Source organism: Cariama cristata, unplaced genomic scaffold (assembly GCF_000690535.1).
Source record: "Cariama cristata isolate BGI_N322 unplaced genomic scaffold, ASM69053v1 scaffold7520, whole genome shotgun sequence".
NCBI lineage: Eukaryota > Metazoa > Chordata > Aves > Cariamiformes > Cariamidae > Cariama > Cariama cristata.
In genome coordinates this window covers 45,191-57,615 of record NW_009594022.1, presented here as the reverse complement: position 1 = coordinate 57,615, position 12,425 = coordinate 45,191, and the positions used below count along the sequence as shown (strand labels likewise).

At 46.4% G+C, this 12,425-nt stretch overlaps 1 protein-coding gene across 1 annotated transcript in view; it reads right to left on the bottom strand.

Moving 5' to 3' along the window:
* Positions 1-66: 66 nt before the first annotated feature.
* The window catches only part of ARHGEF9 (Cdc42 guanine nucleotide exchange factor (GEF) 9), a 51,676-nt gene continuing 39,317 nt past the window's right edge, over positions 67-12,425 (bottom strand). Inside the window, exons 6-8 of the mRNA XM_009696365.1 lie at positions 12,127-12,370; positions 11,346-11,414; positions 67-319 (exon numbers count right to left, since the gene is read on the bottom strand). Of these exons, the coding sequence (XP_009694667.1) occupies positions 138-319; positions 11,346-11,414; positions 12,127-12,370 (495 nt within the window). The 3' untranslated portion in view covers positions 67-137. The remainder of the gene's footprint in view (positions 320-11,345; positions 11,415-12,126; positions 12,371-12,425) is intronic.

Below are 12,425 nucleotides of genomic sequence, written 5' to 3'. Positions count from 1 at the left end.
TGTATATATATATGTATATATATTTAGTTGCAACAGTGCTTCTCCGAAAAAAGGTCCATCTATAAATATAGCTTTGCTTATTTTTTATTTTTAATTGCTTAGTTCTTTTAAGTTGAGATCCTCCATCTCTCTAGGTATTATTTTTTGAATGGTGTTAACCTGCTGAAGTTTTGCCAGAACGGGGCCTGGCTGCGTCTGGGTTCGGTGAACTCGAAGACCTGGGACTGGGATATGCCATCTGTCACCATGTATTGTCCCTGATTTAATGGATCCTGGGGTGGTGGGTAGGCTGGAGGAACCGACTTGGAGTAGCTCACACCTGCATCGATGATTGGGGGGAAAAAGAAACAGATCAGTCAAAGTGCAATCGGGTCAATAGTCTTTCTTCGTCATGCTATCGCTTCTTATCACTTAATAACCAGGGTCCCAAACAACAGGGAGATGTGCTAGAGATGGCAAATCTACGGAGGAACGCAGCAGCTGCCTGAGCTCTCAGCTCAGAGGCTACCTACGCTAGACCACCAGCTGAAGATTTGGAAAAGATCCATTACTTTTGTATTGGCAGAGTTTTGCCTGCCCTCATGGAAAAGTCCTGGGTGACCTAACGAGGCACAAACGTGGCCAGGCCATACGCAGTATCAGTCTGGTCAGACGAAGGCAGACAACCTCACCATTCAACCCGCTCGCAAATTTAACACTTGCTGTTTCCAAGCTCATTTTCACCCTCCCTCCCAGCTACGCTTGGAAAGCGTTTTGGCCCCAACATGCCCCGGTGACCCAGCCCAAGCAGCGTGACCCCAAGGACGACTCGGCACCGGTTCCTGCGCCAGAACGGAGCAGAGCTGCTCTGGAGGAAGGGCTACGCTGCAGGGACCCGCGCCACTTCAGTGCTATTCTGCCTATCCAAAGGGCAACTCATTACTTTCTTTAGGAAGGCGTGTAGGACTTTTCCATAGGGTTCGCTTTAAATTTACCAGTCTGGTTTCAGCCAAAAACGGCTGCACGCAACACAGAAAAGGCTGATTCTGCTCAATTCAAACTGGTAGCAATGGATGGACTGGCAAGGCTACACTTTAGGTTGTCGATGCATAATTCCCACCTAGGTGAGCAACAGCTCCTGCAGAGGAATGGGGTGAGGGGATGCTGCCCTTACGGCTTTCCCACAGAAAGGGGGAGCTTCAGCAAGCTGGGACCTACGCAACCTGTTGTAAAGGACGGTGTCGAAACGGCGGCTCTGGGTGAACGGAAGCGGAAGAGAAGGGAGGCAAGTCACCACCAAAGGGTAGACACTACAGGGGTCAGTAATGGAGCTACTTCTGTACTTCCTTCCCCGCAACACCCTTGGCGAGGGATAACCCCTCCGTCAGCCCCAGGGTAGCGTGATCGGCTGGAAACCACAACTCCAGAGAAGGGCAGGAAGGAGAGAGGAGCAGGGCTCTGAAGCAGGTTGCTGTAAGCTCTGGCCATCTCTGGATCCCCTCTGCTGCATGCAGAACTGCTCTTTCTTCTGCCGGGAGGGCAGCCCCGGCCGCATGATGAGTAGCAGGCTTCGCAAGGGCCATCTGGAGGCCATTGCCTCCCCTGGTTTTAACGGCCGGAGCAAGGCGACTCTACTCAAGTAGATCAGTGTCCTCATCTGGAAAGCGGGATGGCATCACCCACCTACCTCACACGAGGGTTGTGAAGCTAAATTAATTAATGTTTGTAAAACACTTTGAGATCCTCAGCTGGGAAGGTGCTAGAGAAGGCAAAACATGGTGATTAGCACCCAGGTACCACAGCAACGTGTGTAAAAGAAATGCGACCTTTTGCATTCAGTTAGCGGTTCCTGCCCACACACAAACACATGCTTTGCGGGACCAGCGCCGGCCAGCCCGGGCACAGGAAGGCTGCACAGTCGGGTACTTACAGACGAAGGAAAAAGCCTCACAGCATGCACTCACGGAGCTCACCAGACAACTTTTATACATTGTCGCATTGTAATTCAGGACCTCTTTTAGATACAAAGCTAAGGCTTTAGTATGGCTTTAGGAAAGAGAATTAATTCGCTTCCCCTTGCTATCGAATTTACAAATCAAGGGTTGTTAAAATCCTCAAAAGGTTCAGACCAAACGGAAATATCATCTTGACTATGTCTAACTGATTTCTCCTTCTTTACAGCAAATACCATCGAATCATGCAGCGCTCTGTCCACTGTAGGGAGTAACCAAGATCCTTCCTTACAGTGGACAAAAAACACTCCGTGATTCATAATTAACCTTTAACAAATTCATCACAGTTAATATTTCAAAATTATTTGCAAAGAACAACCTGGAGATGTTCTGCATTTGTATCTGCATGCTGGAATAGAGTTACTCATCAACAAGTTTTCTGCTCTGTCTGTCTTAAGCTCCTCTCTCCCACAGAAAGCCTGCAAAGCAGAGTGCAGCCCCAGAGCCCTTGCTGTCCTGGGGTTAAACCCGGACAGGGTCAGTTGTAGGATACCCGAGACAAATTCTGTACCGTCCTTGTTGGCAGGCCCCAACCGTTCATTGGAATTTACCACACTACGTCACTAAAGCCAATGACGTCCCATCAGCGTAGAACATGGGCTTGAGCTCGCCTCTGCCCTACCTCTTCCAGGCCTTCTTCGACCACTGTCCTGCTCTGAGTCGCCTTGCTGGAAGGCAGGGCAGCACCTGGGCATGTAACGGACGGCAGAGTCTGCTCTGGAGGGCAAACTCTAGCCCTGAGCCCATATAAGGGTGTAGCCATTCTCCTGGCAGCTACCAGCCTTTACTGCCTTGGCCACTTTTCCTAGGAGAGGCTGGTGAGGAATTTTAGGACCTGGTACAGGTAGTTTACCTGGCTAGAGCTGGGAAATGTATCTTCTTCTGCCTGGGAGGTGGTTTGGATCTTCAACAGACCCAAAGAACCAGGAATGACTTCAAAGGCAAATAGTCCTTGTGCCACCACAATTACTGACTTAATGTTCTACAACACAAAAGAGCTGTGAATCTCAAGCTGCTACTAAGGGACATACAGCAATTGTTTCTAGCTTTGGAAGACCTTAAAACCACACTGCTTTAATGACATGGCCCAATGTCTTTTGCATCCTGTCGCTGCAGATGCATCCCATCTGCCATGCTGAGCTGGGCTGAGCTCCTTATTGTCTCTAAAGCAATTTGTGGAGGGTGAAGAAATGCATTTTAATCTTGATACAGAAATGCTACGAAATCTCCTGGATCAGCAAAATGTTATGCACTTGGAAGGCTGAAGAAGCAGAGAAAGGACAGTCTGGTTGAAGTCCACTGACACTGATGGAGATACACTGCGAAGAATGTAATCCATAGTCTGTCTTCTCCAAAAGAGAAAAAGGCAGACTCCCCTGGCCAGATCACTAGCAAACCCCGTTCAGTTCTTTCCCAAAATAGCCTTTTTGGTCCAAACGCCTGAAAAATGTCTGTCCTTGCTTGAAACGTACCCATGCACACACTGCCACTTCTCTCAGTAAAGCAGCTCAGTCCCATATTCTCAAAGTCCTACGTGTGGCCCTGCTTGAGGTTCTAGGCTATCGGCATTAACAGCGAAGCTGGATGAACATCAAAAGCTCCTGGCTGGTTCTACTTGAATAAGCAGCTGAAGGTTTGCATATTTATCATATTTATCAAATGGCCTCCATGACCTAAATGATCAAACCTCCACATCTCAATAGCGTGCATAATTACCGTGTGTTTGTGGGCAGGCAAACAAAAACATTTGTGCTCTGGCCAGTCAGGCTGATAATTCCATAAAAATACATTTTCTTGTGAAAGTGTGACGCAGCACTTTGCAATAGCTTGAGGTGCCCCAAGAATGGCTTTTTTTTGGACATACCCACGTTCACGACAAGGTGGAACACAGAAATTGGGGCGGGGGGAGGAGGAGGGAGATTCACCTGATCTGCACATCTTCAAATCCTGAGAAAGAGTAATTCTGGGAAAAAGTATGACAGGTTGGTATTTGTCTATTCTGCTCTCAAGCGGCTCGCTCCCTCATCAGAACTCGGGGCCGTTGTGCAAAATTGTCTCTTGAGGGATTCTTTTTTTTATATGCAAAGCCACAACTCCACTGCAATTCAACAGAAAGAAATGAACAAAGCTCTTTTCCGATGCAATTCTCAGCTGCTTGGCGAACAGAATTCAAAGTGCAAAGGGAAAGAATCGATAGGTAAGTAATGATTTCTAGACATAGCTGCGGCGCTGCCTTTCCAAGGCGTAAGAACGCGGCTATGCACCCATGACCAGACTTGGAGCTCCTTCTGCTGGTTCATGCATAATTCTGCAGTACAGCAGACGATAAAGGCTGCAGCTGCATAGCAAGATCGTTCGGCAGGGTGGGGGCTGTTGAAATCTGTTCAGAATGAGAAAAAGAAAACTCAAGTGTTTGGCTAGACAAAACTGGTAAAGAGAGATGCTGCGCTGTCAGCTGAAATCATGTCTTTTTTTAGTACTCGGCAACATCACTTGGAACGTTTTGGATTTCTCTGCTCAGAAGAAAACAATTAAAAAGATTTAAAACTGTCTCTTTTCCCCCCTTCTAGTTCTTTGTTTCAAAGCGTCCTTCTATTTGAGGTCACAACACGACTTCAATAGCACGTGCAGGTTTAGGAGCTTGCTATGAACTCACAGGCAATCCACACGGACACGTGCAGACGGACCCCGTTACGATACAGCCGGACAGCTACAGAAACACTGCACCTTTCCGGAGTTCATACAAAACATACACAGAAAACACTCAGATTTGCCTATATATAACCATGGAAACTTGCCTTACAAGTTGTTTATTCCATCCTCAACCTTTAAGATTTTAGCTTATACTTTGATCAGGAGCTATCTCGTAGGCTTTTCTCCTACCTAGCTGTCTAGGTATCATGCTGTTCATTAGCCAGAGTTAAGTGGGAGACAATAAAATATCAACACCTGCTTTCTCTACTGGCCGAGCGGAGGCTGCTGGTAGGGAAGGGAGCAGAGCTGCCCTAAGGAACCCTTCATCTGCCTCTGATCTCAACAGCAGCTGAGTCAACTTGCATCTTTCAGGAGCCGTGCTCAAAAATTCCATAAATTCAGTTTCCTCCTGAATATTGTAACCCATACACAACCCTAATTGTTGTACAGTTAATTACTCCTGCAATAGCAACAAGTTTGAGTTAAAGCAATAAGCAGTAACAGCTAAATGGGTACAGCCCTTTGCCCTTCTTCAGCACATTTCAACAGAGGATCTCAAAGCACTTCACCGCTATTCCCTTGGCTGCTGTTTAGAGTTAGCAAACGACACTGTCTCTGGTATTAGTTCGGCTCCCTGATTGCAGACCTAGTTTTTACAGCAAGAGGTGCGGATGGCAGCTGTGAACAGGAAACATCTGCCTCCGAAGGCAGTCCTGAGCAGCTGCCGACTTCGTTGGGTTACACTTCCATGCTAAACTGCCCCACTCAGATTTTGTCATACTCGCCCAACTCAAGAGGAATTTAAGTGGTGCATTAGCCACAGCTCTTCACACTGCCGGGGATTTTACTCAATGGCCTGGCAGAGGTAGGTATGACCAGGGATGGCACCGGTGAGGAGACAATGCCTTAGCTCCCTTTTCTAACCACTAGCCTAACTTCTCTGTTTTGGAGGAAGAGGGAGGGAAAAGGGCTAACTGCAGCTTGAGAAATGCAATGGAGCAAAGCAGTAATCTTATGTCCTGCCTATTCCACAGCCCACCACAGTCTCTACAAATACTGAGGTAACTTGACCTTCCTGAGTCTATTTATCAGGTCTGTTACTGCAACCTGATGTCATTAGACTAGACATTTCAGATAATGATTCCTCATATGATAAGCAAAAGCTAAGCGAGGCAAGATGGAATAAATGATACTAAGGCTTTATCAATCAAAGCTGGTGAAAACTAATTTATCCCATCTTGCATTTATAGACCCTCCCTCTCCTCCAGCATTCCGCACACTGATAGCAAAGATCACTCCGTCGGTTTCATCGATAGGAAGAGATCAGTTTATCCATCACTGGCCTGAAATGCAACAGGGTACCAACACCGCCCCTTACCTAAAATACCTCACCAAACTGAAAGCACAGGAGTATCTGGGCTAGCAAACTCATTTCAGTTGGAATCTCAACATGACATTGATGTCAACACCTTGGCTCTTCAAACGAGGGTCAACGGAAAACCGAAGAGGCCTGTTTCACATCTCTCCACAAAACACCCCTGGGGAATTTGCTCAGAAGCACATGCCCACTGCCGAGTCACCGGTACCACCCTTAGAGGCGTCCCAGTCAAGAACTTATTCATGATTTGCCTTAGCTTGTGTTTCTGACCGGATCTCTGATGATCCTAGTGTCTCCAGCTGAGTTACTAATGCCTTGAGTGAGAAGCCATCTATCTGGACCGTCATCAGGGAGACTAGTGCTTGTGGACCCAAAGCATGAAGTGCTTGGGCGAGCCACAGATGGGCACTGCATAATGCCTGTGTTTTGGGTAGGGTCTGTATTTTACAAGCAATGGGATAAGCTCTGTGATTCCTCTGAATCTGTGGGGAAATACCACCGAGAACATGATTAGCTCCATTCTTTCACCTATACTGTGGGAAGCTCTGTGAAAAAAGGGAAGTGATCCTGATTACCTGAAAATGCAAATGCCCTGTTTCAGTCTATGTGTTGCCCAGCCTCCCTCAGTCCTCCTGGGGCTATGCCTACATGTGTGAATAGGATGGGGAAACATGTCAGGGCCACGTCAATCTTGTTAGCAATGAAGATGCAATAAAATAGGTTTAAACACTCAGGAGAATGACAGGAGGAACCTACAGGCTCTGTTACCTGGTAAGACCTGTCCTCGCCAGCTGGATGAAGCCAGCACAAGTACGCTAACATGCAGCCGTGTCGGTTCGCTGTGCAGCCTTGCTGGGGGAAAGCTTGAAGTGCGGAAGTGTGAGAAGTCAGGGAGAAGCTGTCGGGTGTTTGGGTCAGGCTTTTTATGACATAGTTTGCCATGAGCTCAAGTGACCAGAAAGGAAGAAACTAGCAGAAAAATTCAGTGATTCAGAGGGTGTTTGACTGCAGGCCAAAGCAGTGCACGCTGGCTGATGATTTAACCCCTGCTGGCTTTGCATAACTGAGTATTTATGGGCAGATTTGATAACAGCATCCTTCCGAGCTCAGGGCTAGGGGTGATGGTGACTGACTATATGCTTCTGCAAGTCCCACACCACCAGCCTAAAGACTCGTCTGGGCTGAGGGCATCTGCTTTGGTGAAGCTGTGGCACGCTGCAGAGGAGAATACACAGGACAGAGAGAAGGGCAGGAAGGAGCTGGCTCATAGCATGGGTGTGAAGAGCTCTCCTGGGTGGGAAACACTCCCGTGTAGCACTAAGGTCACTTTAAATTTGAACAGACATTTCATTTTCCAAAATGGAAACATCAGTGGGAAACAGCGCTTTAAGAATGGGCTCTCCTTCCTGGGCACTGGAACCTCTAATCCCGCCGGCACCCCTGGCTGACAGCTTCTAGAACATGGGCAAAAATCCCTTTTGTGTACACGCTGTCCTGCATGGGGACAGACGTGGGCAAAGCTGGGGACCAGAACAGCAACTGAATGTTCCTGAAAGCTGCAAACGCTACTCATTGGAGGGGAGATTAAAAGTGGCCAGCAGAACACAAGCCGTTGACAGATAGAGGCACTAAAGAAGCCTTCTGTTTTCAGACACTTAGAAATGGAAAAAGTACCCTGGCTAATCCTGGGTCTACGTTAAGGATGGACTGGAGATCCACAAGGGATCCATTTTCAAGGAAACTTTAGACTTGTTTCCACTGCTTTAGTCAGTAACAAGCACAATTCTAGAAGTGCAACTCTAACGCTATCTTAATGTTGCAGTGTCAGTGCAGGCAGCAAAGGTCTTCCGTGGTACCTGGACTTACCTGCAGAAAAGTTGCACACTTGATTGGCTGAGCTTAAAAAGGGTTATGGGGTTTTTTGTTGTTTTTGTAAGTCGAGACAAATACATTTCTCTGTTACTTTACTATTTCTAGGAGTCACCACACTGAATTCTATTCCCAGTTACCACACTGACATTGAAAGAAGCTAAAGGGCAGTAACCAAGAGGCAAAATTTTGAACAATAAATGCAAAAAGAAAAAAACCAACAACAAACAGCCCTTTTCTCTATCTGCTGGTAAGGTGCAGTGCCAACACTACCCATTTACTTTATGTCTAATGGACTTAAAGAAGGCCAAAGATTGGTTTAATGCTGTCTTAAGGCACCTGGTCTAAAATCATTATGCTTTGCCCAATCCAGTCAGTACTGCAAAGCCCAGTACACTGCTGAAATCGGACCTTGCGCACCATTCAGTTGATTTGGAGAGAAGCCCGGCACCACATGTGCCCACCCGTTTCTGTGCAGACGCGAGCGTTAGGAGGGGGGTTGTTTCCAGAGGGGGCTGACTTGTGCCTGACAGAGGACCCTCATTTTGGGATCAAGAACTTCTCAAAACACTGATAGTTGTGTTCTCTCTCAATCACCTGGATAAAGTTTCCATTAGTTTAAAAAGCAGAGTTTTAAGGTTTCTTCTCCTGCTATCAGCTGATCTCTCGGCCTCTCTGCCTCGCCTGCTGCAGCGAGCGGCAGTTTAAATGCTTCCTTTTCAAACGCACACCAGCCAGCTCCAGAGTAATGCTTCTGGGAGGCGTGGTACAACAGTGCATGAAATAAGCGGCAGCGTACACTATTTGAAAAATGTTTTTCTGCTTCACCTCTAAAAAAGTTGATTGCATTTTCCATTTCACCTCCTTCACGGCTTTTCTCTCTTCCTTAAGTATTGTGTGACAGGGAAATTACCATGGTTTCCCATTTAAGAGGTGGAGGGAACAACTGAGATAATCTAGAAACAAGTCTGTGATAGGCATCCGCTGACACGGGAGCAGGGCTCTCGACATGTCGGGTCAAGCTGTTGAGCCATCAAGCCCTGCCGTAGCCACTGAGACCTCTCCTGCAATGTCTGTAAATTTAAATGAGTAAATCGTTTCATGGAATGCAGTGGAAGTATTCCTACTCCTAAAGGGCTTCACTGATTCCCAGGTATAATTGATGCTCCAAACCCAACTTAATGCCCCTTCCAATGCTACTGTCGCGCTGTGGGAGGCTGCACGGGGAGGGCAAAGGCAGGCAGCAGCCTCCTGGCATAGGCACAGCCGTCTGCCTGTTCCCGGCCCCGAGGGCTGCACCTCAGCCTCGGCAACACAGCCCCAAGTGCCTGCCAAGGTCTTTGGCAAAACATTGTTGGCAATATAGGTAAAATGTGTATGGCAAGATTCAAAAAATCAGTTGCTGAAAGCCAGCTCTCAGGAATTTCCTCCTACCTCCCTCTTCTGAGCAATGCCGCCGGCGCCGTGCTCCGGCAGCCTCCTGCCTCCCTTTGCGTCCTGGGCACAAGACAAACCAGAGAGTAAGAAAACTTGAGAGTTTTCAGCAAAATGTTCGGTGCCGGTACTTAATTTAATTAATCTGGGACTGGGCTATGATTACCACAATGTAGGACAAAAAAACCCAGAGCTACTAATTTAATGACCCTATTTGTTGTTTTTCAAATGTCATGTCTTAAAACAACCAGGCTTCACTAAACTTGGTGCTTGGGGTCTGACTGAATTTCTGTCTGACTCGAGGACTTCATCTCATAAAAAGAACTGCCAGTGTTACAGCATAAGCTCGTTCTTCATAAAAGAAATGCTGACTGGTGTTTCAGGAGCTAATTAATTTCATAGTCAGAGAAGTCTAAGATAATAGCCCCTCCTTTTTCATCTCAGAGAGAAAGAGAGAGAAAGAGAAAGAGAGGAAACAAGAGAGCAACTGCTGTGTAAGACATAAGTACAGTCAGGCATATTGTATTTGTCAGGATGCGAGTCCAGTGATTTAAGTGGGAATACTGGTAGGCATGCTCAGGCACCTTTGAACTGTGTCACTTAATGACTGAACAGTACAATTATTAATTAATACCTTAATTAATTAATAATATAATTAACTAAAGAGCAAGTAATAATTTAAACTGTTTTTGCCATAGCCATCATGCAAGTCAGATTCTCTAATTTTCCAGTTGCCACCATCTCCGTGGTTCCTGCCGTGCTGAGGGACAAGCATGCAAGTGGTGAGAGGCAGCTCTGCAAAACCGAACTCATGACAGCGTCCGCTACTGCCTGAACTACATGTACATTGGGTACGATACCTGTCCCTGGGCCTGTTTTTGGGTGTGTGCATACTCTGAGCTTAGAAAATCTGGCCAGGAGAGTTTTTAGAGAACATCTTAGAAGACAACATAGGAAGTTAGTAGAAAGGAGAAGACTAATGACAATGGAAAGACACAGCAAACCAAGGAGTTTACAGTTGGCCTAGCAAACCACTACTGGACCAGCAAAGCCGGTAGACAACAAACAGGTGAGGCAGAAAGCAAAGAGCTCCTTCAACTTTTGCGAAAAACAACCCAAAGCCTGCACAGAGTGGAGATGAATCTGCCTGGAACTGACTATAGCCAAGAAGTGATGAGTCCTCTTAAAACCCATTTATAGGTCTAGTTGTGCCATGGTACTTGGTGACGAATCGATACGTCTATGACTTTGTGAAGCTTTGGAAAACCTGAAAAATGACCTCTCTGACTTTCCCTCCGTATTTAGTATTTCAAAACCTGTAGCTGCAAGAGCTACTGCGAGAGATAATTAATGCTGGCTGTTTTGCCAGTTGAGACTCTTGTATAATATCCAGCATGGCATTTATTAGTTGGCTGTAGCCTGCCTGGGTGGGGAAATGAATCTGATGTTAGAGAGATATAAAGTCTTTACTAAGATACTGTATTTCCTAGAGCTGATGCTACTGTGCTGTCCTTAAAAAGTTACAGGTCGCCCCAGGAAACATGAATGTCCCCTTTCCCAAAGCAGGAGAGGGGCAGAACCCTCACCATCTCCAGTATTTTACCCATCTTTCTTTGCTAATGGGAGACTTTGGGAATTAGCAGAACCCCTACACATCTCCGCAGTCACTCCCATTTCAGCCTGAGAGAAACAACTGAGAGACAGATTTCTGCCCCCATGGACAGCTTCTGGACATCAGACTGGAGACATGAGATCAAATTAATCTCTGCTGAAATTACACTGGCTTCAACCACATTAGACCAGAGATTAATTTGACCCACAGATACATTAAGAAAGGATACAAAGCACAAACGGTATTTTATAAAAAAAGAGAAAGGGGAGGGGGAAATTCAAGGGGGACGCTGGATCCTAACCCAGCAGGATTCAGCCCAGCCCGCTCCACCCTCACATTACCAGGCACAGTGCATGTTGCCGGTTACCTTTTTGCTTACTGACTTTCTTTACAGTCATTGCCGCTTGCCGCTTTTGATTTTCAGAAATTTCAAAGCCTGAAAAAGGGAACACGGCAAACACAATTCAGAAGATTGCTTACAAAGCCTCTTTTTCTTTTGGGGAGGGGGGGAATGTTCTGCACTGTTTGGCAAACACAGAACGCCCTAGGTGGCAAAGCATCACCCAGTGAGCTGTGTGTACGGGCAGGTATTTTACTGAGAAGCAAATCTTCCTTGAAAGGACAGGCCTTTATAATCTCACTTGTGCATGGGCTGTATGAAAAGTAAGATTAGACCCATGATTATTTACACAGTATCATAAATACGCCCAGTGCTTTACAGCTGAGCAACACAAACTGAGCCTGAACTGACATTGCTTACAGTCAATTTATGGGCTGATGCTGAGGGAAGGGCACGGCTGGTAAGTCATCGACTTCGCCGCCCTCCTACCCTGCATGAGACGTGCTTAGCCAGCGCAGAAATGATGCAGCCAGGAGACTCTGAAGTCAGATGGCCAAAGATTTCCTTCTCCTGCAATACCCACGGAGGTCCAGGCTTGAAGCTATGGGCAGAATTTGTTTATTGAGGGCCAAAAATAACAGTAACCGAATTGGAAAGAGACCTATTTATGACTATGAGAACAACCAAGCACCTTTGAACAAGGCTGAACTGTAATTCTACTACAAAAAAAAAGTGGGCTTCTCCAACCGTTGGGGCTAAATTAAGCATTACCAACAATCGCCTTTCAGTTTCATTTCATATTCCTCACCTATCTTTTCATCTTCTTTTACCATCTTCCTTTCTTCTCTGAAAGCTCTAAGCCATCGTAACTTCTCTTCCAGTTTCTTGGCAAAGAATAAGTGCATTTCCTCAGTCTCCTTGTTATGAAGTTTGAAGGCATTCTTCATGCTGACATTGAAGTCATCATCTCTCCCGTCTTCTGTATCCACTACTTCATATTTATCCATGTCTATGCGACCTTTATAATACAGAATGTCTCTTCGTATCAGATCCTACAGAGAGAAAAGGAGAGATGGGTTGACTGTAAGATACTTACAGAGCCTGAAC